The sequence below is a fragment of the Bidens hawaiensis genome, unplaced genomic scaffold (assembly GCF_021521415.1).
Source record: "Bidens hawaiensis isolate Kalapana, Puna unplaced genomic scaffold, B.hawaiensis_p1.1 tig00057896_1, whole genome shotgun sequence".
NCBI classification, from domain to species: Eukaryota; Viridiplantae; Streptophyta; class Magnoliopsida; order Asterales; family Asteraceae; genus Bidens; species Bidens hawaiensis.
In genome coordinates, this window is record NW_027500449.1 from 1 (window position 1) to 26,605 (window position 26,605).

At 32.7% G+C, this 26,605-nt stretch overlaps 1 protein-coding gene and 1 long non-coding RNA gene across 2 annotated transcripts in view; one reads left to right on the top strand and one right to left on the bottom strand.

The window, feature by feature from the left end:
- Nucleotides 1-2,668: 2,668 nt before the first annotated feature.
- On the top strand, nucleotides 2,669-9,559 carry LOC143602091 (DNA topoisomerase 3-alpha-like; the record flags this gene model as incomplete). The annotated part of the gene is made up of 22 exons (XM_077079327.1): nucleotides 2,669-2,841; nucleotides 2,975-3,045; nucleotides 3,554-3,676; nucleotides 3,771-3,892; nucleotides 4,002-4,074; nucleotides 4,165-4,281; nucleotides 4,422-4,505; nucleotides 5,029-5,208; nucleotides 5,297-5,425; nucleotides 5,529-5,603; nucleotides 5,880-5,969; nucleotides 6,075-6,176; nucleotides 6,261-6,295; nucleotides 6,383-6,512; nucleotides 6,590-6,742; nucleotides 6,831-6,869; nucleotides 6,963-7,041; nucleotides 7,147-7,218; nucleotides 8,018-8,101; nucleotides 8,217-8,399; nucleotides 8,809-8,929; nucleotides 9,114-9,559. Coding segments are annotated over 22 exons (2,449 nt in total), but the record flags the coding sequence as incomplete, so codon positions are not given.
- A 66-nt stretch (nucleotides 9,560-9,625) lies between these two features.
- The window catches only part of LOC143602090 (uncharacterized), a 45,345-nt gene continuing 28,365 nt past the window's right edge, over nucleotides 9,626-26,605 (bottom strand). The window contains exons 2-3 of the long non-coding RNA XR_013147765.1: nucleotides 9,696-9,938; nucleotides 9,626-9,653 (exon numbers count right to left, since the gene is read on the bottom strand). This is a non-coding gene — a long non-coding RNA (uncharacterized LOC143602090). The remainder of the gene's footprint in view (nucleotides 9,654-9,695; nucleotides 9,939-26,605) is intronic.

Genomic DNA, 26,605 nt, shown 5'->3' on the forward strand with positions numbered 1-26,605 from the left:
AAAAAGTGAAGCGTCGGTGCTTTATAACATATTATAATTACATTGATCATTGACTTTTATTTGTTTACACTAGTGATAACACTTCGATACACGCTATTAAAATGAATGGAACCCTTGTCTACGATGGAGGGAATGAAGTTCACTGTTCATATTTCATTTTTTACAAACTTACGAGCGGTGTATTTCTTAAAAAAATGCAAAGATGACGTTAAATGCAGTCGTGTGAGCTTTAAAACATACAATATAAAAGATAATCAATAAGCGGACCATTGTTTTGACTGATAATTTTTAACTTAGATAAGGAGTGTGTAGGTTATTGGAAAGTTAGATGAGAATGAAAATGATAGTAAGTTGAGAAAGATGTTGGATTAATATATGAAAGTGAAGAATGGTAAGATAGTGTTATGAGGTTGCATTCTTCAAAGTTTTATCACTCGTGACTTATTCTATACATGACAAAGAATGAAAATATATTGTTTAACACATATGTAATAATATCATCTTACACCCTATGCATACTGTCAAGTATTTTTCTAACTTTTCACTGTGATTCATTTCCAACTTACATACCACACATTTCAAATCATTTTCATATACTTCGCAAATCCGTGAGTTTGCCAAAACTAAAAATACGAAGTTCAATATTTCCATCTCAGATGGAGGCTTTCATATTAACCTACAATTAATGGCGGAAGGGAGTGACCTTGGATCCAGCCATCTTAGATGACGGATCTAGTCATCACAAATGTCTACATTTTGCTTACTTGGAATACCACTTGAAAGGATAATTTCAGTTTCTCAATCTCAAGCAACAGAACACTTAAAAACCATTTACTCCTTTGTCCTATTAGTTATGTATTAGGAAAAGTAAAAATTAAATTTCAATCAAAGTAAAAAATATATTACCCTTTGTGAATATACCTGGTTATTTGAACATAAAGGCGGGAAATAAAATGGTACTGGTTTAAAACAATAAACCCCCAAAACCCACAAGGGTTTGCATTTGCAGTCACTCGGACATCAATTATCCGGCCACGAAATGGTGATTAGGGTTCTGAATGTAGCTGAGAAGCCATCGGTTGCGAAGACGGTATCCGGAATATTATCGAGGAACCAGGTTTAAGAATGCGAGAGGGCAGGTCACGCTACAACAAAATATTCGAGTTCAATTACATCATTCAGGGCCAGCTTGCCAAATGATGTTTACTTCCGTCACCGGACACCTTATGGAGATCGAGTTCGTGATCGGTATAGGAAATGGCATTCTTGCGATCCCGTTGATCTGTTCGAAGCTCCGATTCGCAAACACGTTCCCGAGTTTGTTTAATCATGTTATTTTGTTCATAATAACAGTTTAATGAATTAGGGTTTTTGTTTTTGTGTTTATGGTGGTTTGACTTTGGGGTCAAATGGTTATTCTGTAACTTTTGGAATTTAAGTTTATGTAGAAAATCGGTAAATAATTAAAATTTAGATGAAGGATTATACTTATTTACTTGTCAGTATTGAATTAGGATGCATGGCTTGGCAATTAAAATCGAAATGCAGCTTTTTTTTAAGTTTGAAAACTTTAGACTTGTATTGAATAAATGACATTTTTAATTTATGGTTCTGCTAATAGCCTAATATGCTATCAACAAACAATAGTTTTGTTTTTCTACACCTTTTTCTGCAATATGAGGTTAGAATGTAATCTTACTGTCATGCTAAGTTTAACTTAAGAATATTAACAACAGTATGACTATAAGTATTATACTAAGATGGTGTTGCACCAAATGAGGTGGAACTGAACTAATTATGCATCCTTAAGTCAATGTTTTTTTTCTACCTGCTATGTTCGGTGTTTTTTTTTTAGTTTTTATATTTGTGTTAATGTCTTTGAAATGATATATATCTTCCTGTGAAATCTGTGTTAGAACATCAGTTATGCACCAGGATACTTGGCTTGGCATTTAAAATCACAACGTGGCTTTGCTTTGTTTAAATAAACATGACTTGTATTGAATAAAATGGCATTTGTTAATTTAGAATTGTGCTATCAACAAACTATATTTTTGTTCACTTTTCTATGCAATATGAGGTTAGGATGTAATCCTGCTGTCACACTAAGGTTAACTTAACAATTATAACATTGGTGTGGCACAAATTAAGTTGAACTGAAATAATTATTCATTTTTATGCTTGTTCTGTCCATGTTTCTTTTGTTTTTTATTCAGTTTTTATGGTTTTATTCGGATGGAAGCTGTGCTATAAACTGCTTAATAAATTAGGTTTTTTGTTTTTGTTTTTTCTTAATGTATTTTAAGTTCATGAAGAAAACCGTAGAATAACTGGAAAGGCTCGGATAAAATTGGTTTTAAAACATCAGTTTTGCACTAGGATACTTTGATTGACACTAAATATTAAATGTGGCTTTGTTTGTTTAACAATATGATTTAGTGACTCACTGACCTTGTACTGAATAAAATAACATTTTTAATTTAGTGTTCTTCTATCAACAAACAATAGTTTTGTTAACACTTTTCTATGCAGTATGAGGTTAGGATGTAATCTTACTGTCATGTTAAGTTTAACTTAAAGAATTCTAAGTTTCTAACAATGGTGTCAATGTTCATTTTATACTTGTTATGTTCAGTGTTTTTCTTTTCCTTTTTGTTTTTGTATTCAGTTTTAATGTTTTTGAAATACTTCATATTCCTGTGAATTTGATAATCAAGGACAAGTTGGACATTAGAAGGACATTACAAGAAGAAGCCAGAAAATGCCAGTGGCTTGTCTTGTGGCTTGATTGCGATAGAGAAGGGGAAAACATTGCGTATGAAGTTGTAGAAGTTTGCTCAGGTGCCAATTCTCACCTCAATATTTGGAGGGCTCGGTTTTCTTCTTTAATTGATAGGTATGGACTATTGTGGTCATATTTTGATCCTTACACAATTATTTAATTCGTTTTACAAATTTTAATTTTTATTGGCAGGAAATCCATCAAGCTGCCAACAACTTGCACGGCCTAATCAGTTATTTTCTGACGCTGTGGATGTTAGGCAAGTGAGTACTCCCATGACGTTCTAATTGGCTAATCAATGTTTTTTTTTTGTTTTTACATATGTTTGCATGATAATTATGGACTTTAAGACACATTATATTTAGATATTGTCTGCCTATTTTATTTCTCTTGAAAACCTTACTTTCTGTTTTCTATAATAGTAGTTACTACTTATAAATGTGGCAACATGAGCGGGTTGGGTTAAGCTTGTAACTTGGTAGTATGGGTTGAAAGTTGAAACAGGTCGAGTTGGGACGGGTTCATGCAAAACAGTTTGCTCCAACTTTAGAAAAGTAATTAGTGTCGAACAATAGGAAAATTGTAGTTTTTTTTTGGTAATAATCTAGTTTCTTGAACATGTTCTGTTTCTTTTGAAGCCATTTTATTTTAATTTACCTTTTTGACTTGTAAGAGGCATTACCTGATTCAACCCGTTCATAAGTACATAGACTGAAATCGAGATATATACTAATTAATTACGTTACTGGACTAATTTGGAGCCATATGCAGGAAATTGACCTCCGAATTGGGGCTTCCTTCACGAGATTTCAAACAATGTTACTGAAAGGCGCGTTTGTTTTTAATTTTTCTACAGACGGTAGAAACCTTGTTTTAAGTTATGGTCCTTGTCAGGTATACGGGCATTTTAAGAAGGAATTCAATGTATTACAAAAGTGAAATTCAAATAACAATATCTATAATTCTGTGAGATTATTGTGCGTTGCAGTTTCCTACACTTGGATTTGTTGTCGAACGATACTGGGAAATACAAGCACACGAACCTGAAGAGTTCTGGAAGATTCAGTGTTCTCATACAACTGATGAAGGCACTGCTAACTTTAATTGGATGTAAAGTTTTTACTACTTGTCGTCTTTTCATGTTGTTGTTGTTATTATTATTATTATTATTTATTTTGGATATGTGTGTTGGTGATTTAATTCATTTTGTTTTCTACAGGCGTGGACATTTGTTTGATTATACCTGTGCAGTTTTACTTTATGAGATGTGTTTTAAAGAGCCCATTGCAACTGTAAGTTGTAAAATATGCATGTCCTCTGAATATATGAGTTTCTAAGTTTCTAAAGCTAAAATCAAGTTTTATATATTTGTTTGAATTCAGGTCACAAAAGTTAGACAACAGGAGAAGCTAAAATATCCTCCACATCCTTTAAATACTATTGAGCTTGAGAAACGAGCATCACGCTATTTTAGGATGAGTTCTGAACAAACTATGAAGGTTAGTTTCTTCTTTATACGAGGTAGTTTTCAAGTATACTAAATATTTCGTTTGAATTATAAGACTTAAATGGTACTTCAATTTTTTCTGTTAAAATAAATCCCTTTTCATGTTGTTTACTGCATAATTTCTTTTTGTAGGTTGCAGAAGACTTGTATCAATCTGGTTTTATCAGTTATCCTCGTACGGAAACTGATTCCTTTTCAACAAGGACTGACTTAAATGTGGGTATTCATCTTTTAAGTTTTTCTTTTACAATTTGCAGTCTTACTTATCTAATATTGATAATTTATGTCATAAGCAACTTGAAGGATATGAATACCACATGATTATACTTTATAATAGTAAACATAGTAACCAAAACAACAGTGTTGTTTATTAAATCAAAGTCATGTTCTTGGTGTCATCAAGAAGATATTAACTCTAGATACACCCTCTTGCATGTTGTTACCTTTGACAAACTTATTATTTTCACAAACTTTGAGTTATCATTTTCTTTGTGTAAAGATATTGTTATCGTTCCAGTATTTCACATAAGTTTTCTTGTTTACCACATTCTAGTTGACAGGGTGCCATTTATTTCATACTCTTTTAATGATCCAGAGACTTTTTTTATATTCAATTTGATTATAATTATGGATAGCGTTTTGGTGTTTTTGTTAATCTATAATGGCTTTCTAATTTAGCAAATCCACAAAGGTATCTAATCTTTGTTTTTGGCTGTGATTGTGTTTTGGATGGTTTTAGATACTTGTACAAGAACAACAGGGGCATCCTGTGTGGGGCGCACATGCTCAACGACTCTTGGATCCTTCATCGGGACTCTGGAGGAATCCAAGTAGCGGTGGGCATGATGACAAGGCACATCCTCCCATTCACCCTACAAAATTTTCACCTGGAGAATCTGGATGGAGTGAGGATCATAAAGTAAGTTTTTAGTATAATATTGCAATACTTTATCAGAGGCGAACATGTTTGATAATAACAATAATAACTTAACATATATTTTCTACAGAAATTGTATGAGCTAGTTGTTCGCCATTATTTAGCATGTGTTTCTCAACCTGCTGTTGGAGCTGAAACTACAGTAGAAGTTGACATTGCGGGTGAAATGTTTTCAGCATTAGGCAGAACAATAGTTGCTGTGAGTTTTGTTATGCTCATGTGAAATTTCTTAAGTTTTGCTTTTTTATTTTTATTGTAATATAATAAAATTCTTAATGGTGAAATGCTGACATGTTGTACAGAAAAATTATTTGGAAGTCTACCGATTCGAAACATGGGGTGGGTCTCTAATCCCAAACTACACGTTTGGACAGCAGGTTTGTGTAGGACCAAATGATATCATAACATTTTCATTTGCATGTTTATGGTTATCATAATTGTTTAATATCCGATTTCATTATTTAGACATTCATTTTTCATTGGTTCCATCAATTTGTGTGATAAAGTGTTTTTCCTATAACTGTTCTTCTCAAAATGCATTAGAACAAGTGTGAATATTGTTAAATGGATTGGTGTAGGAAAGTTACATCTATCATTAAATTAGTATTTGAATGAAAGACATTGATAGCTAACCGTGCTTGACAATCATGCAGTTCACTCCAACATCATTAACTCTTGAATCAGGGATTAAAAGGCCACCGCCCCTCTTAAGTGAGTCTGATCTTTTAGATTGTATGGACAAGGTGAGTACCAACAATTTTTGTTTATTTCTTCACTGTTTTTATCATCATATAATAAAGATTATTGTCACAGACTTAACAGAAACTCTATTTATTTTATTTTTTTAGGCAGGCATTGGGACAGATGCTACAATGCATGATCATATCAAGAAACTGACTGATAGGTTTTATGCTATAAAAGAGGGGTCACATTTCAAGCCAACAAATCTTGTACATTCTTTTTTTTCTTATATAAGAAATGATATATATCTTATCTTTTATTTATTTTGACTATAAATTTGAGTTTGATTACAGGGCGAGGCATTAGTTATGGGATATGACGATATGGGGTAAGAAGATTTTTTTTATCATATTTTTTGGTTGATGTTGGTGACATGTATTATTCTTTAACTTTTGATCTTGTTTGATGATTTCAGATATGAACTTTGGAAGCCATATCTTCGTAGTATGATGGAGGAAGACATGAAGGCAGTTAGTGTTGGCAGCAAGAGAAAAGATGATGTGCTGGCAACATGCTTGCAGCAGATGAAGGCTTGCTTCTTAGATGTATGTTGACGTCTTGACATTTTTAACAAACTTGTTTTGAGTTAAAAGCTTCTTAAACAAATATATATACTTTGCAGGCGAGGGTAAATAAAGTCAAACTATTTCAAGCCTTGGAAATATTCTTTGACAGAACAAATAGAACGGGTGGAGATGATCAACAAAATCATGGACAGCCTGTGAGGAAATGTGATGTTTGCCACGACTCAGATTTGATTCTTAGAAAAAAACCGGTAATTTTTCTTTACAGTTTTTGTCACATGTACATTCATAATTGAACTTTAGTTGTGCTAGCTACAATATGATTTTCTTTTCTTACAGGATGGGAAGTTCATGATTGGCTGCTCAGCTTTTCCACAGGCAAGTGTTTGGCTCTTTTAATGCAGTTTTCTGTTTGAGGGACACATAAATGGTTTCATTTTGTCTTAATATCAACTTAACACACTGTTGCAGTGTAGAAACGCCATCTGGCTTCCTGGATCGATATCAGAAGCTGTTGTTACCAACAATGTTTGCAATACGTGCACTCCAGGTTGATGCATAGGGTTTATTTAGAATCTTAATGCTGTAATGTTTTGTTTCATCTGTGTAAATATATCAAGCACGTTATAATTTAATATTGTTTCACAATTCACAGGACCTGTTTTCAAGATTCAATTCACATTTCGCCGGCTGGAAATACCACCAGACTTCAATGTCCATCATTTAGGTGATCTATTTTGTATTTATCTTTAGCATGGAGATCTTTTGATTTATTGCTAAATGCTACCTAATTCCTTGCTACTTGGTATTTATTTTTAGCTAATTTTAATAATAAAATTAGAGTTAAGTTCTGTTTTCGTCTCATGATTTGACCAATTTAACTAGGTCAGTCCAAAATAGAAACATTCAACCCTTTGAGTCACTATGGTTTCTTTTTTAACACTTTTCGTCACTAAGGGGGTGTTTGGGATTCCTAATTTTACCTCCTTATAGCTTATAACTTATAGGTTATAAGTTATAAGGTGTTTGGAAAAGTTAGGTTTTGTGACTGTATAAGTCATAAGTTACAACTTTGTAAGTTGTAACTTATAACTTATGACTTAAATAAGTTATAAGGAGGTAAAATAAGGAATTCCAAACACCCTCTAACTCTGTTAGAATTTTATGTTAGTATTCATGAAATGACCAAATTACCCTTGTTTATTAAATTGTTTTGGACTGAGCAAATTAAAAAGCTAAACTACAGGGACGAAAACCGAACTTAACTCTATATTTAACTTATTAAATAGTCTATCTATATTATTTATTATATATGTGTTTCATTTTCGTACATGTGGTTTAGTCATTGTAACTAGTCAGTGTTATGAGACAGCTTAAGGAAATTTCTGGTTCTGGACATTTTGTTTTCGTTAAATTGGTCTAAGAGAGTATTAGGAGTTTCTAACTTGTAACAGTTTTTAGTGAATTAAAATATTTTTTATACACCAAAAGATTAATTGTACTGAACTTTTTTTCCCTTAATCTAGGTTGTGTTGGTGGCTGTGACGATATTATGAGAGAGCTTATGGAAATGTCTGGTTCTGGACATCGCAGTTCTTCAAACACACCAGGCATGTTGTAGATTTTTTAACATTTGTTCAAGACTTTAAGCAGTTGCTTCTTTTTATAGTTTACACCTTATTTTTTCATAGTTTGACTATATTTATACATATTAATTCTATTTAGCAAGAGGAGGGGGGATCACTGCACCTTCTAGAAACGTTTCACAAAATAATAATAATCAGCATCAGCCGCAGCAGCAGGCTACCTGCAGTTTTTGTCATCAAACAGGACATTCTTCTAGTGATTGCTATTCACTGACTTCTCAAAACCGTAGTGCTCGATCACAGAGAGCAAACTCCAATAATGGTAATTTATTGCTTATGTTTTGTTATTTTTATATGGTTTTTACTTTAAGAAGATATTTGACCAACAACTCAAACACATTATTTGACCTATTACTTGGGAATTGTCAATCCGGTTTAAGTTTTATATTAAAACGATCAAAGTTTATAAAGGGAATGGTTTGGAAGTCGCCCAAAGTGTCTTTTACTGCGTAAGATTTTCTAATTTATTTTATTTAATATTATAAAAAAATTCAGGAAAAGTGTATTACTTTTGTGTACAGATTGTTCTTGAAGTTGCAAACAACAAATTGTTTACCTTTTTAAACGTGTTTTTGTTAATTTGACCTATCTCTCTAATGTGGATATAATTGTCTTGTTGGATACACAGTATAATATTTGGGGGTCTTTAAACCTATTATCTGTTAATGCAGGTGATTCACCGATTCCTTGCCCTACTTGTGGTACACCCTGCGTTTTGAAAACCGCCAACACAGATAGCAACCGCGGAAGAAAGTTCTACTCTTGTCAGTCACAGGGTTGCAAGTTCTTTGTGTAAGTATTTAGATTTATTATTTAAAAGGTAGAGATGACAATAATAATCTAAATCTTCTCATAAATCCAAGTTTTATGTTTTGACCCGTTAAACCTGTTTGAAAAAAAGTACAACGGGTCAATGTTGACACCTCTATCAAACTTTTCATGTTGTAATAACAAACCGTGTTTGCATTTTATGAAGTTGCTGGGAGGATAGTGTCCCCACCACACAAGGTGGCGGTGGCAGCTCTGCAACAACCACGGGCAGAAGGGGTGGTCGTGGTGGTGGCCAAGGTGGCAGTGATGTGAGGTTTGTATCAGCCACAGGTGATCCTGTTTCTGGCAGAAGTTGCTTTATTTGTGGCGATCCGTCGCATTTTGCAAATGTGTGTCCAAATCGTGGTATGCGAAACTGATTTGGTTTCAACTATATGTTGTAATTTATCACTAGAAACTTGTCTTTCGTTCTTCATATCGTACCATTTAGCATGTAAAGTAACCATGTTTGGTGAATAAAAACATTTCTTTCTGTATCTGTGTGAATTATTTTAGTGAGATATATGCTAGTTACTTCAATGTTTCAACATAAGTCGGGTAGTTATAGTTTTCTGGTTTAAGTCCGAATAACATAACATATTAGAGTTTGTTGTTTTATTAGTATTACATAAACATTAACTAAGAAATTGGGTAGCCGAGACTCCAACACGCTACCAAGTATGAACAATCAACATGGTATGATGAGCTCTTGATTAACCAACTTATTCAAAGTACCTGTATCATTAACTTCTTGTACAGTTAGAAGGTCTGCCACGTCATTAAGAGGCAGCGTCGTTCTGATATCTACAAGCTGAAGAACATCATTATGCACGTAAAAGCCACCGCCTTCTTGTGAGGCCAGGATGAAAGTTTGAGATTAGTTTCGTTCCACATCAGCATTGCCGATCAAGGTGCCCGATACTCCTACCGTCACTGAATCTTGAGCATACACATTGTTTAAATCAGGAATCCATTGCACAACATTAATATCCTGTTCAATATAAATAAACGAAACTCAAAACATGTACATTATTATATAACCATGCATTAATGGATTGGAATGTGTAACAATAAGTCAAAAGTGTTGTTGACCAAGGATTTTGTTAACCTTCCGTTTCGTTACTGATTTCATCGAACCATTGGCTCATGGATGGGATCGAATACTTTGCTCCTTACAAAATTTATGAGCTTCTTGAGGTAAATTTTACATAACATAATTATATTGTTCCAAGAAATCGTTAGCCACACATGTTGTGTGGACAAGGACCGAGTCTCATTAAAATTCCCTTATTCGATTTGTGAAACAACCGAAAAAATACATAACTTAAAATGCGAATAAACAGATGCGCATTCATGGTATGGTACATTCCTTGTGTTTTTTCAAAACTACCTTTTTTTTAAAGTTAAATTTTATTTAAAGTCACATTTTAGTAGTTATACATTCATTATGTAACAGAAAAGTTACATTTGAAAAAAATTTTCCATTAAAAATGACTTTTTTTGCCAACCCAACTAAAAATTGTAACATCAACACTTGTTTTTTTAAAGAAAAATCAATAAAATCTATATTAATTAGGCATCGAACCATACTCAATTAAGGATGTATTAAAACTTACTAATCACGAGTAAGTTCATTTCAAGGCCCACGAGTTCGAGGAGCTTGAATCCATCCATGTCCGGCATGCGAACACAAGTGATCACAAGAACAAACTTGTTTCGATTTTCCCTTGACGTATTCAATGCCGCTCTTGCTGGACCTGCGGTTGTAACTGAATAAAAAATGTTTACGTTATGAGCAGAAGTACAATCAAACAATAAGCAAGTTGTATGATAATATAACATTAACATGTTTCCGTATACTAGATCAAAGAATTTGAACCAAAACCTAATGGTTGGTGTCACAATCTCAATTCATCATGAAAAGATTGAACCCTAAGGAAATGTTAAAATTCAGAACAAGCATATTAAAAAATATATATATACTTTAAAAATATAAAATCTACTGTCATCTTGTTGTAGACGGGTTACCCCATTCCGTCCGCAAACAAAATTTGGCCAAAGAAACTAAAATTTGACCGGGGAAAAGGCGTCTGTAAGTTTAGGCTTTGGCAAGAGAAATGTCCATTGGTAATTATAAAGACTGAGCCAGGAAATTTTTTCTATAGGTTCGGAATTTTTCGGTGCTCGATTTTTTTTAGGCATCAAGGTTTTCGGGCCAAAATGGGTCGTGCCGAAAGTCATATTTAATAAAAAAAAAAGATATTACATATTATAATTGTTCCTTACACATTTTTATGTTTTGAAAACGATTTATAACATCTTCAATCGCGATTTCAGAAAAGAACTTATTTTCATATAACAAATGCAAGCATCGTATATATAGTCGTCATCCATCTATCTGATTACGCAAAATCAAAGAAAGATTCGTCGTGAGGTCTGGATCAATTGAAGGCTTGAAGCATCAAAGAAAGAGTCGATCGACCGTTGTTGTTGTCGTCTGGTTGAATTCGAGCCAGGTAAGGCGATGGTTGAAGCCTTGAGGCGAACTACGAAGGCGATGAGGCGATGGCCGTTTGGTCGATAGAAACATATTTTATCGTTCGTTGAGGTGACGGATGTTGCTTTTGTTCTTTTATTTAATTTTCACTTAGGTATTATGTTTAAGAATGTTAATTGTGTTAGGTTTACTAGGCACTTCTATGAATAATTTGGACCCTTTTTTTATAATCTATATATGAGTTATTATTAACCCGTTTATAATGTTAGCAATTTTTAAAGTTTTTAAACATTTTATAAAAGAAATATATTCATTACTAAAAAATGTGGCTCTACCACTAGTAATTAGTTGGTGCAAGTAAGTCGGGTAATAGTGTAGAGGATTTACTTAGACTACAACCATTGGCATTCTTAAGATTGCAATCTTGAGATTTTGAGAATAAAAAGAAAAGAAAAAAGGAGTAAAGGGGGCAATCTCGATCAGAATGGCAAACCAGATTGCAAACCCAATTTGTTTGTCTCATTCACACATGTCACATTTCCATTTGTTACTTTTTATTTTGATTTTTCCTTTTTAATTCATAACAATTATTTATATATATATTTTGGTTTTTGTTTTATAACTTATTATATTTGACTTTTTAAAAAAAATCTAAAAACACAGTCTTACTTAGTTTTTTTTTGTGAGCATTCCGGTATAAATTTCGTTAAAAATGGAGTTTGTTTAAAAAATCATATTTTTTATATAAAATTTTAGTTTTAACCATTATTGAATTATCTTATTTGAACCAATAGTTTTCTATTGGTTAGTCAGATTTTTTGGATAGGATTTGTAATCTAAAAAATCAAACATTATCTATTCACAAAAATAAAATAAATATCTAAATTCGTATTTTAACCCTATAAATATTATAAGAACTTTCATATTCACTCACACCTTCCATCTCTATCTGATTTCATATTCCTACAATAAATCATCAATTTTCAAACTTTCACATGCTACTATTGTAACTTATTTTTATCTATTTTATAAAATGTGTTTGATTAATATATATATTTAAAGTTTTTTATATTTAAAAAAAATATAATTACTTAATTATATTTATATAGTTGATCAAAACTAATTATAAATTGAATTTATTTAATAAAAAAAATGATGAGATTGGGTTGTTAATGAGAATAAAAGATTGGAGTGGGTTAAATTTTGTAGATTGAAGAGAGAGAAATTAATTTTATAATGTGAGATTGAGATTGTGAGATTGTTGATGGGGATAATAGTCTGGTGTCTACACTAGATTATTATTTTTTCCTTTTAAAAGCAAAAGAGAATTGTTGTCGTTCTAAAGTTGTTTTTTTTCTAAAGCAATTTTGCCTCACTTGTCACAAGTTTTGTTAACAATTCACTTTTATTTATTTTTTATAAGTTTTATTCGCCAGATTTTAATTTTGATTTTAGTCTATAGAACGTTGTATAAATAAATTTAAATTTTTACATTAGTTTTGTTACCTATCTTGTTTATGTAATTAGGTCTTGTAATTACCACTTTTCCAAATAGTTTGAATGGCTTAAGATTTTACCTTTTCGAGTAGATAACTTGAAAACGCTATGACCAATCAACATGTTATGATCCACAACTAATTGGTTTGCTAAATCCATTTGAACATAAGATGAGTGAACAACACCGAACCTAACATTAAAATAATCAAAACAAGTAAAACATCATATGATCATCAAAATTTTATATATTTCAAACAAGGAACCGAAAAATTTATGCTAAAAAATTTTATTTTATTTATTTGATGAATATTTTCTTCGATTTTCAGACCGATCTGAGTTAGTATATGTCTACATTACATCAACACCAGCAAAATATATGTATATAAGTCCATATAATTACTAAAACCAAACTTTTTCCAAAGCAATACTTTTGAAAACCAAAATTAATTTTGAAATATGTTTTGAAACACTAAGAGATGAATTAAAATAGATAAAATACAGAATAATCACTTACATCGCCAATGAATAAGAGATGTCGTCTTTGGTTGTGATGTAGATGGACGAGAGATGCAACGGCGCAACGGTGATTAAGTTATTATAGCGAAAATGAAAATTGATTCGTTTAAATAGAGTGAATGGGGTTACCCTAATTCAATTTGCAATAAACACCCTAAACATTTTAAAGCGTTCATTTACAACTCAACTATTATTGAAAATATCATTTTGATATGTCATGATGCAAATTATGATCTAAATATATTTTCAATTAATGATCTCATATCTCAAAAATCAATAAGATTATCCTTTGTTCATTGACAAATTGAAAATAAATACTCATCTTTTGTTTATTGACTGATAATAATCTCACATTTAAAAATCACTACCAACGATCCATCTTTTCAACTACTTTTGTCTCAATGGATCTTCGTTAAAAAGCACTTAATGTTTTTAAGTTTTTTTTCCCGAGTTTCAAACCGATGTTTAGGGCTTTTGATCAGAAGAAATATACGAGTTGATTGACGTAAAACTTTTATCAATATGGTGATCCAAACGACGAAACAATGTTTTAATTCGGGTGTTTGAATTTCCAATTAACAAAAATCAAGCCATTTGAATCACCATTTCGAGACAAGTTTTACATCAGTCGAATTGAATCATTATTCTGATCAAGAGCAATAAGACATCAGTTTGAAACTCAGAAAAAAAAACTTACCGGCACTAAGTGTTTTTTACTGAAGGTCCATTAAGACAAAAATAGTTTAAATGTTGGACGTTGGTAGTGATTTTTAAAAGTAAGATTATTATCGGCTAATACACAAAATGTGAGATTATTTATTTCGAATTTGCCTAATAGCATTGTTCATTTCATATTCACCCAACTAAATTTCAGAATAATTGGTATACCCAGGTGAAGAGGTAGGTCCCAGCAGAGCCCAGTTGGACCCGCAAGACTCACATTGAAGAGGGACGTCTGCGCAAGGACCAACTGGTTCCGCAGGACCAACCATGCTCAGAGAAGACCTTACGCGCAGTACGCCAGCTGTTCCCGCAGGAAAAGCCTCCCAATGGTGAAGTACCCCGCCTGTTCCCGCAGTTGCGGATACAAGCCATCAGGGAAGGCTACCCGCACTAATAGCAAGACTACACGTACAAGGCACTAACTCAATAATTCAGTAATGTCACCTGAAGGAATGAGCAAGGCGGGAATACTCCCGCCCAAATGAGCCAGTCCGTACGCTTTTGGAAGATCTTTTGTACTATACCTGCCAAGGTATGGACAAAATAGACAAGATCTGACCAAAGCAGCCCGTGAACCAATCATAGGGTGACAGCTCACCGACAACAGTACGAGGAGCACGCTCTAGTACAAAATGTCACTATCAGCCGCTGCCTACTCACCAACCCTTGTCGTGGCACGTACATAGCCTGCAGTTGGTGGAAAAGGAATAGTACACAGCCGGCCATGTCACTATCAGCCGCTGCCTACCCACCAACTACCAGCATGGCACGTGCGTAGCCCACAGTTGGTGGAAAAGGAATATTATACAGCTGGCTGTACCTGCTTGGAAACCTACCTTCGGCTAGAAATACTCCAACACCTTGGAACGGTATCATTATCTTGTATCTTATCTTCACTAGCTATTTCTCTCAATATACACTTATATTCAGAGCAATCTAGTCTGATTCTCACGCCGGAGGGTGGTCACAAGGAGGAACCCCCCCTTCTCAGTGACGAGCTCACGGTGTCTGTTTTGCAGGTCATCTGAAGAACAACCATCTTTGCCGGACTTAACCCTCGTGGGAAACATCTATTTAACCCCCAGATTATCCGTAATCTGCCCGGGGTCACTTAGTGTTTCTTCATTGGCGCCATCCGTGCATAAAAGCTAGAACTAATTTTCTCAGTTTTTTCAAAACCTCTGAAAAAATGGGTTAAGGTTACTCCGGTGCCAAGGCCAGCGACTGACCAAGAAACCCCGGTAACCACAACCCCAGCTACTGGGGGGAACACCGGCGGTTACACAAATTTTACGAACACTACCCCAGTTACCCAAGCCGGGGCAAGTGCAGTAAACAATCTTTCACTGGGATTCACCGATGCCCAGTTGGAGAAACAGACGAGGCTTGTAACATACGAAAACAATAACTTTTTTTGAAATTTTTACATAGGGTATTACATGTGTAGCATGCGATGTATGTAATTTTTTCGATTTTGTGTTTAGAAAAAATATTATGCATGCGTTTATTTTATTTTATTTTGACCAAAATACTTCTAAAAGTGTGTAGAAGTTCTTTCTTGTCCATGGCTTTATAGCCTAGTGGCATCTTGGTGGTGGGATAAGGCTTAGGGACCATAAGGTCCTGGGTTCGAATCTCACAATGGGGTTTTCCCAAGATTTATTGGGTTTCCTCCTGAATCGGTGGTTAGGCATTATTGCCTAGTGGAAATGGATATGATTGCGTGGTTCTGCTGGTGACACGATGATACTCCAGTGGTCCGTGAGTGATCCTAATTTGCCGTTCAAAAAAAAAAAGTTCTTTCAAATTTTTTAAAAATAAAAACACATGTTATTACATTTTTTTGTATGACTCTTAAAGTTCTCACAGCTCATAGTGGTTTAAAAAAAATAATCCTACACACACGTACACACACCTATGGGAAGGATCAAAGCACTGCTTCTTAGAGAACGAACTTATAAAGAACTTGCGAAAACTTGACCCAAATATGTTTTCTTTAAAAAAATAATCTCATTTATTTTTTTATTTATCTTTGTTAAAAAACGATTGCAGTTTTGATATATTACGTACATGTAATACAACACTATTTCATATATGTAATATAACAATATTTACATTATATGCATGCAATATAACAATAGTACATGTATGCGATATAACAATATTACATCCATATAATATACGTAATTTCGCGATCGACAATTTTTTTATTTTTATATTTTTCTAGATTTTGGTAATTAAAGAGTAACAACATATAAGAATGATAAAAAAAACTTTTAATTTAAGTTTTTAAGTTATTTATTGGTTCTTACCCCTCTCAACTTTCCTCTTTAAAAGGAGTGAGAACTCCTTATTAGAGAGAGAAATAGATAATTAATTAAAAAGTCACAAAACTCGACACAAACATGATTTTTTAAACATGTCATTTATATTATTATAAGGTTACCTTTCAAAAAAAAACTTTCGTGATATTTGACATATATTACATATACGTAATGTTGCATATATGTAGTATAACAACACTTGGGTAGGGTTAAAATAAAAATTCCTCTATTTGTGAAAACTCTAGAAACTCTATATTGACCCTTGATCTTGATGAATGGATGATTGAAATTGAGTGAATAATAGTTAATATTTATATTAAAAAACATATTATAAAGGTACAAAAGCGCAAAGCGGACATTTTACATATCATGCTTTCTGTCACTAATCAAACACATGTAGACCGGCAGAACAATTAGTTTTCTTACTCTTCCTACTAGACATTCAAAATTTAAAACACTATTACAATCCAACATCGCACATGTTCATCTTCTATTAGTTTCTAGAGAGAGAAACTCCTATAGGATATTCATTCAACCATTTATATCTCCGGAGATCTGCTAATTCTTCTAATTAGCTTATAACAACCCAAACACCAGTCCTTATCATTATTAATGATTTTTTTTCCGGTGAATCATAAGCTTAATGATTTTTCCGACGAATCATAAGGTAGTAACAGTGGGTGAACCCAAACAAGCAGCTTCGACAACCCAAGCAAGGGTTGAAGGCCAATTAGTTTTCTTACTCTTAACAGTGGGTGAACCCAAACAAACACATGTAGACCGGCAGAACAATTAGTTTTCTTACTCTTCCTACTAGACATTCAAAAGAGTGGCCCAAGGTGACGGCGACAGTGAAGGCCTTGGTGTACCGGAAACCTGCAACTCGACGACGACGACCGTGGTGGAATAAATCAAAAACCTGCCTTCTCTCTCTAGTCTTCCAAAAAAAACCCAACCCAAATCCCTCTCTAGTCTTCCCCAAGTTTTCGTATTTTTTTCTCCATCTTTTTGCCGAGACATAATCACATTTAAAATAATAACCCCATAATCCAAAATCAGTTCCACCAACTAAAGTATGGCCGGAGACACAACAGAAGTTGTACGGGCAACTAGATCAAACTCTAATATGGGCGGTTGTTGGTGTATGTGCAGTTATTATTATTGTATCAATTAGTTTAGAGAAATGTAGTTGGTTTTGCATAATTTGTGTTAGATTTATGTTAAATTTTATTGAGTTTTTAGTTTTGCCCCACAAATTTGGTACCAATTTTGTTTGGATTTGGATCTTATTCAAACTTTTTTAATTTTTGTTGTGATTCTTGAGGAAATTTTGAATTTGTACTAAATCTTCATCTTAAGAAAAAAAAGTGTTTTTTTTTGGTACCGAAATAATGTTATTCAATTTTTAAAAAATTATAAAACGTATTTTTTTTTCAAACGTATGTTGCGCTTGTCTAAAAATATATGTTTCTAATATGAAAAAACGTATATTATGCTTGTCTTCAGAGTTTTTATATGCGCTTGTTTATGAAATTTTGAATTTGTACTAAATCTTCGTCTTATAAAAAAAGTGTTTTTTGTACCAGAATATTCTTATTCAACTTTTTAAAAAATATAAAGCATATGTTTTTTTAAACATATGTTGCGCTTGTCTAAAAACTTATGCTTTAATACGCAAAAAAGTATTTTATGCTTGTCTTCATAGTTTTATTTTTTGGCATAAAACTTGATCGAAAGGTGATAAAGTTATATTATTTTTTTTATTTTCCATTAGATATATTTAATTCTTTACATCAAAGTTACTCAGTTAACACTATTTTTTTCTCTTGTAAAATAAGTTTATGGAAATTTTATTTAGGTGATTTGGTGTAAGGCCCCGTTACCGGTAGCCCTACTTTCGTGTTGGATTTACTCATAAACGCAGTTCTAAATATCAGAGTTAATTAAAATATTCGCGGAATATAAAAGCTTTCATAAAACATTTCATAACAAAACACGTCTTGTCTTAAAACATCATTTTGTCTTTCAAAATAAACGAAACATTAAACTTAAACGTCTTGAGTCTTCCGATGCCAGCCTCTTATTCAGTGCCACGTGTCTCCTCAAGCGAGCTGCCTCATCCTACTCACCTGCGTGCATACTAAAAGTCAGCTACGCTGAGTGAGTTCTAGTTAATCATACACTATACAATACACATAAACTCATATTCTTTCATTCATACTTTCATACTTTCTTTTGTATTAACTTACTTTCGTATCTTACGTTATAAAGAGCATTACGCCCTACATTCCTCGAGTATTATTAGGGCTCGGTACCCTCCTTCCTCGAGTATTATTAGGGCTCGGTACCCTCTTTCCTCGAATATTAGTAGGGTTCGGTTCCCTAGTTCTCGAATATTAGTAGGGTTCGATTTCCTCTTCGTTACCATACAACCATACATCATACCTCGAGTATTATTAGGGCCCGGTACCCTCTTCGTAACCATACAACCATCATTTCCTTCTTTTATTAACTTTATCACATTCATACACATAAGCATACATATCCTACTTACCTTATACTTAGCGTTACAACCTGACAGTACGTGCAATATCTGAAGATCGTTCACGTACCGTCAAGCTATCATTCATACATATCACATCATTCACATAAGGCATACACTTATCTCTTAGGATAAGCGTATTAATAAACACATCGAGTATGCACACAGCCCCGAAAACATAACACATAAATTGGGCTAGAAACTCACCTGAATCCTGTTACGCTCTCCGTTAATAGTTATTCCCTTCTTGAGCTGTGCACGGCTAACTGTATAATATTTACACGTATCAATTAACTATCACTACTCATATCATCTTTCTAGTCTTAACTACTACCCACAACGAATGGGGGTCCGGGGGCAGCGCCCCTGGCAGCGGGGTCTAGGGGCGGCAGCCCCTAGCAGGGTCCAAGGGGCAGAGCCCCTGGCTTAACACATTTTCCATTAGGTTTTTAATTTATTTTCTAAGCGAACTTAACTTTAGGCGAAGTTAAACCTTAAGCGAACTTAGCTTTAGGCGAAGTTATCAGTTAGGCGAACTTGGCTTTAGGCGAAGTTACCAGCTAGGCGAACTTGGCCTTAGGCGAAGTTATCAATTAGGCGAACTTGGCCTTAGGCGAAGTTACCAGTTAGGCGAACTTGGCCGTAGGCGAAGTTAAGCCTTGAAGGCGAAGTTAAGCTTTGAAGCCGAAGTTAAGCTTTGAAGGCGAAGTTAAGCTTTTGCAGGCGAAGTTACCCAGTTCAGCTACGGGTTTAGTTTTTATCAAGCATTTTGGCGATTTTAATACCCTTGTTATGGTTCGACATCACCCACTACGTTCCCTAACCGTTTTCGGTCGTATATATATCCCGTATATACTATAAAGCTTGGACCTTTAAGTAAAAACGTTCAATACTACGTAAACTTTAAAGGTCAAGAACATACCTTTAGCGCTCGTTCGATCTTGATTAGCTTGTTTATGCACTCTAGATCTCGTGTAATAAGATCTAATACCAACTAACGTTTACTCTATCTCGGGTCTTGCTCGTTTATGGTGTGTGTGTGTGTGTTTGGAGTGTGTAGAGATTATGATGGAAATGAAATGAGGGTTTAGGGTTTTAGGTTGGTTTAGGGGATATTTATATCCCTTAAACCCATGGACCTAAGGCCCATTCTCATTTAACCCATCTTAATTAATCTAAGTCCATGATCCGTTCTTTACTCGACATTAATTAATTAATAATGAGAAATCACTAAACGTAACTTTCTTTATTTAACATTATAAATTTTAGGATGTTACATTTGGAACTTTAGGTTTTACATTAATTTATTTTAGATGTATTAGTTAATCATATTTTTAAAGGAAATAATTCTTTTTCAAAACTATTACAATCGTTGATTGCAATTTGGATAATTACATGTCACTTTGAATTAAAATTAAAATATATATATATATATATCGAATACTTGAAATTAAGATTAAAAATAAAAACCAATTATGAAAACTAAAATAAAAATAAAAATTATGTTAACTTGATTATTGAGAACCATTTTCAAACAAGACACACGCATCGAGGCCAGTAGGTGTGTACACCCCAATGTAATTTTCATCATCTTTAAGCTGTAATTTTATTAAAAAAATAAAATATGTCATCATCATTTCCATTACTTTATGTTACCATAACTTTCTCTCTCTCTCTTTGTTTGTGAATCTCTTTTGAAAAACAAAATTTTTTATTTTAGATGTATTAGTTAATCATATATTTTTAAAGCAAATAATTCTTTTTCAAAACTATTACATTCGTTGAATACAAATTTGGATAATAATTACATGTCACTTTGAATTGGAATATATATATATATATATTTTGAAGAATTAAAGTTAAGATTAAAAATAAAAACCAATTATGAAAACTAAAATTAAAATGAAAATTATGTTAACTTGATTATTGAGATTCATTTACAAACAAGGCACACTAATCGAGACCAGCAGGTGGATAGATCCCAAAGTACCTTTCATCATCTTTAAGAGTGTACTTATATTAAAATAATAAAATATGTCATCATCAATTCCTTTACTTTATGTCACCATCAGTTTCTTTCTCTTTGTTTGTGAATTTCATTTGAAAAACAAACTTTCTATTAACGAACTTAAATCTACAAATTATTTAGTTCATTTGTTTTCCGATTATGTATCGGAGGCCGTCAAACGGTGAGGTGTGTGGTGGTCGTAGGAAGAAATACGTATACATTTTAACATATGTTACCAAAAACATATGTATAGTAGTATTCTAACATATGTATAATGTACTTCAGCATAAAAATTTCACCACACGTTACTAAACAAAACTTATGCTAAGTTTTAATAATGATCTACACAAATAAAAAATCAACCAAACATATAATGATCTACATCGATAAAAAATCTACCAAACATATAATGATCTACACACAACACATCGTAAAGAAGGTATGTTTTTCGAACATTTTACATACGAATTAATTCTTCATTCAAAATTAAACATATGTTTTTCGAACATTTTACATGCAATTTTTTTCAAGTACAACAAATGTAATGTAATAAGAATGATAATAAAGATGACATCCATAGATTAAAATAAAACTAAAAAACAATTGTATTCTAAATCTATATCACAAACAACCCTAAAAATGGATCTCCACTTGTTCCCTTGGATCTCACTTTACTCGTCTCTTGGATCATCCAGGCGTCATAAACTTATTGTCACCACAGCTACAAACTAACAAGTCCAATAATTAGTTTACATATAAATAAATCAATAACAGAATACACGCATGTGTATTCTTATTGATAAAAAGAAGAAAAAACATTAATTAAAAGGCTAAAATACAATGCTTTAGATCTTGAAAAGGAAAAAAATAAAAGCACATTGTCTTGGAAAAAAAATCAAAGATCTGTTAAATACATTCAAAAGAAAAAGAAAAATAGGAAAAAGAATAAAGAATTACCAAAAAATACATTAAATAACTATCATTATGCATAAGTGAAAAAAAAGAAAAAAATAAAAAAAACATAAAGAAAGTAACAGACATTCAGATCTTAAAAAACTATAAAAATATACCAAATTTCGAGTTGATCGAATCCGACTTGCTTTCTCCGGCCCACCACTGTTTCTCCTACATTGCAAGAATGGAACCACCGCAAACATCACTGCCTGGATAGATAGATACTCTATTTTGCTCTTAAAGATGGATTAATTTTTGTTCTTGAACTTGAAAAGAATATAGAAAGATAAGAGAAAACGAGACAGAGAAAAGAGAGAAAAAAATTTAGGATGATAAGAGAAAAGTGATAAATATGTGATGAATATTAGGGGTGCAAACGAGTCGAGTCTAGTCCGAGCTCGACCAGGCTCGAGCTCGAGCTCGGCTCGTTTAACTTATACGGAGCTCGAGCTCGGCTCGTTTTGTTCTTTATTAATAAAGCTCGAGCTCGGCTTGTTTCGTAGTTTTTCAAGCTCGAGCTCAGCTCGGGCTCGGCTGGTTAAATATTTATTAATTAATTTTTTATATATTTATAATTATATTTGTATATTTATTTTCATAATAAATTTATATATAAAATAATATATGTTATTTAGTTATTTTTTTTCCATAAAATTAATTAATAATTATTAAATATATGTGTGTGTGTGTGTGTGTAAATGACAGGCTTGTTTAGGCTCACGAACCGGCGCGAGCTTGATAAGTGAAGCTCGGGCTCGGGGTCGTTTATTAAACGAGGTTTCTTTTAGGCTCGAGATTGGGCTTGGGCTCGTTTAAGCTCGGCTCGATCGAGCTTTTTCACGAGCCGATCCCGAGTAGCTCGCGAGCAACTCGGCTCGTTTGCACCCCTAGTGATGATCAGACAAAATAATGTGTAAATATGGAAAAGGACATTTAATGTTAATTTACATAACTACCTTTTTTTATTTAAAAACAATTAAATTAATAATGACATGCGTGGCAAACTTGGAACCACACAATTGGGTTTCAAGGTTTTTACAACTGAAGTGGGTTTTCTGTATATACTTTCCCTACAACACTATTACATACATGTAATGTAACAACATTATATATATAATACAATAATATTACATATATGTAATTTCGTGATCGACATTTTTTTAATTTTGTTTTTCTAAATCTTAGTAAAAACTAACAAATAAGAAGGATAAATGAAAAATAATATTTTATTTTTTAAATTAAGTTATTGTGAGTTATTCATTAGTTCTCTTTAAGAGAACCTTTGTTTTCTTGATACGTGTGCGCGCATGCTAACGCACGTTTTTAGAGTTATATGGATAATATAAAATAATTTGAATAATTCACCAGCCGCTCACCTACCTCTCTTCGGTCATCAATACACCGTCCGACGGTGGTTGTGTCAGCTTCCAACGCTGTAGTAGTCGAGAAACCAGCAGTTTCGAATTAGGGTTCAAATGACATCGAATCGTCTTCTTCGAATTAGGGTTTAGATGACATCAATTTGTTGATCGTCTTCTTCGAATTAGGGTTTAAAAGATATCAATTTTGAAACAGGTGTTTCATAATAGGTGGTTTGGGTGTTTGAGGGTTTGAGAAAGTAGAGAAACTCCAGACGAGAAGCAACGCAACGACGACGCCGGAGAAGAAGATGAAGGCGTCGGAAGCGATGGAGAAAGACGACGAAACCGCCATACGCCGTCGTTTTTTCTTGCCGGCTGAGATGAAAATTGTGACAAAAAAACCTCCGGTGACTTCATTAGGTTTTCGTCGGTGGCGGTCCGGCAAGGTTAACGTGAAGTAGGATTTTTAAATGCCTAGAAAGAAAAAAAAAAGCCATGTATGATTTTTAAATGTCAACTCATCAAGCCACATCAGCCAAAAACTAACCCCGTTAATTATTTTTAACGGGGGATCATAATACAAAAAACATGTAAAATGTGGGACCACCAGAGAAAAATAACTCAGATGGGATTATTATTAGCCAACACATTAAATGTGAGATTATTTTAATCCAATAATCCATAAAAATAAAATGTAAGTTTGCTCAATTCTTGAATTAGATAAATTTCTCCCTCTCCCTTTTAATTTATAAAACTTACATTTTATTACACACAAGCTTAGAACCTATGTACTACAATAACTTTTTATATCTTTACCTAGGTGGAAAAGTATTTTAAATATACTAATTAACAAAATTTTAAAAAGTTCCAAAATATGTAAAAAAAATTATATATAATTGGGTTTTGAGTATACATTAATTACTATTTAATGTAATCTGACAATCATATACCATTTGATTGAAAAACAAAAGTTACAAAATTAAATTTCAAAGTTAATTTCTTAAAATATGTTTGTATACTAAACCATTTTTTCCTTTTTAACAAAAAATTAATCATACATTCACATAATTATTTTTTAACTATAAATAAATTATAAATTACATATTTAGTTAAAATAAACTATATATTACATTTCTTTTTTATTTTCTATATATTAAAAAAATCATAAACTAAACTAAACAAACAAGCAAAAACTAATATTGAAAACCCGTCATCTGAAAAGAAAAAGCAAAACAAAAGAAAAACCCATATCATGCAACTCAGTTTTAACCACCATTCTATACTCTCATGCTACCACCTTTAAAAATAAAAAAAATAAAAAAACAAAAAAAAACAAAAAAACAAAAAAGGCACAAAAACTAGATAATCATCACTAATTAGCGGCATTCAAACATTAAAGGCAGATGTGATAATTTTGACCCATTTAATTGAGAATTGTCAATCCGGGTTATATTCACTTAAAGATTAATTAAAATTTATAGAATAAACGGTTTGGAAGTTGCCGAAGGTGTATTTACTATGCATAAAATCTTTTAATTCATATTATTTAACTAGACGGATGCCCGCACGATGCAGCGGAAAATACAAACCTTGATAATCACGTAATAGATTTATGTGTGTCCACTGTTCCGTTTGAAATCGTGAAACCATTTATTGGTATAGGTAGATTAATAATTCTTATTTTAAACTAAACGAAACCGGAACCTAACCATTGCTAATGGTTTAGTTTTGTTGAGCTAAATTTTCAACGGTCTGGTTTTAATTTTCGACGACAAAAGCGTTACTAACAGCTTGGTTCATGGTTTAATTTAAAACCATCAAAACCGAACCACAAACACATATATGTAAAATGTTATTTTTAACTGAAAAAAAAACTATGATTATATATCATACTCAAATTAAAGAGAATTAAATGCTCATTTTTATGGTGCAATTTTTAATATAAAATATTAACGTACGAAAAATTTATGGCCGCTTAAAAATCGCGGAGGAATTTGGGTTAAAAGTGAAAATATAAAGAATATATGCATAAAAGATGAATGATCAAAGTTGTAACTATTCTTTAATTTTACAAAAGTTAATTAGAGTTAAGGGGTAAATGTTATAAATATTTTGAAAAAATATGGAATGCACTTGACTTTTTATGCTATAAAGACTATTTTGTCATTCTTTAAACTTGTACCATAGCTTGAAAATTTGCAAACTACTTAAAATCATCATCTTAATTTGCTATATTACATTATAGATGTTATAAAAACTTTTAGGATAAAGTGAATCACTTTTATGTTAATTTTTTTTCTTGAGGTTGCAAACCCCAAATTGTTTACCTTTCTATATTTGTTTTGTTAATTACATGTTAGCAAAAGTCGTTAGGCATTGTTATGTCGGTCAACTGTGAAGTTACAAGTACTACTCTATCTAATTAAAGAGTATTCAAGAATTACTCATCAAGTACTTGGTTTAGACGTGTGTACTCAGGGATTACTCGTCAAGCACTCAGACGCCTAGACTAGCTTTTACAAAACTGGTTAATTAGACGTATCTCTCTAATTTGTTATATAACTTCCTCGTGGGAAAAAAATATAACATACCTTTAGAGAATTCAGCTTGTTCGTGGATCTTTGAACGAGCTTGAATCTTAAAGTGAACAATATTTGAGCTTGAATCTTTGAGCGTAAGGATGCATGGTTCTTGTTCCTTCTCGTAAATCCGAAATGAAAGGAAAGAAATGAGGCTTGTATATGTTCTTGAACGTGTGCATAGGCAGATGCATGTAGTGGTGAGGGGGCGGTAAGGTCCCCACTCAAATTTGTATGAGATGCATATATATATATATATATATATATATATATATATATATATATATATACACTAATATTTTTAATGTAACTTTTGTTAAAACAACCCCCCCCCCTATGTTTTTTCTGTTTACCCCTCATGTACCCTATTAACTACTAACCCAACAAATAGCCCAGTCCAAACAAGCCCAGCTACCTAGTTCTCATTGTTAATTAAAGATTGAAAGTAAAACATTAGACCCCTAAGGCTATGTGTAGTGGAGAGGCTACAATTGGGGGCAAATTGTGACACGTGACGCCCAGTTAGCATGGAGTGGAAATTTGTTTTTGGGGTGTAATGGTGTATGGGCTACAAGTTGGGCCCACAGTGTCTTTTTTTATTATTTTTTTTATAATTAAACTAATTAAATAAAAACCAATTTATTTAAATAATTAAAT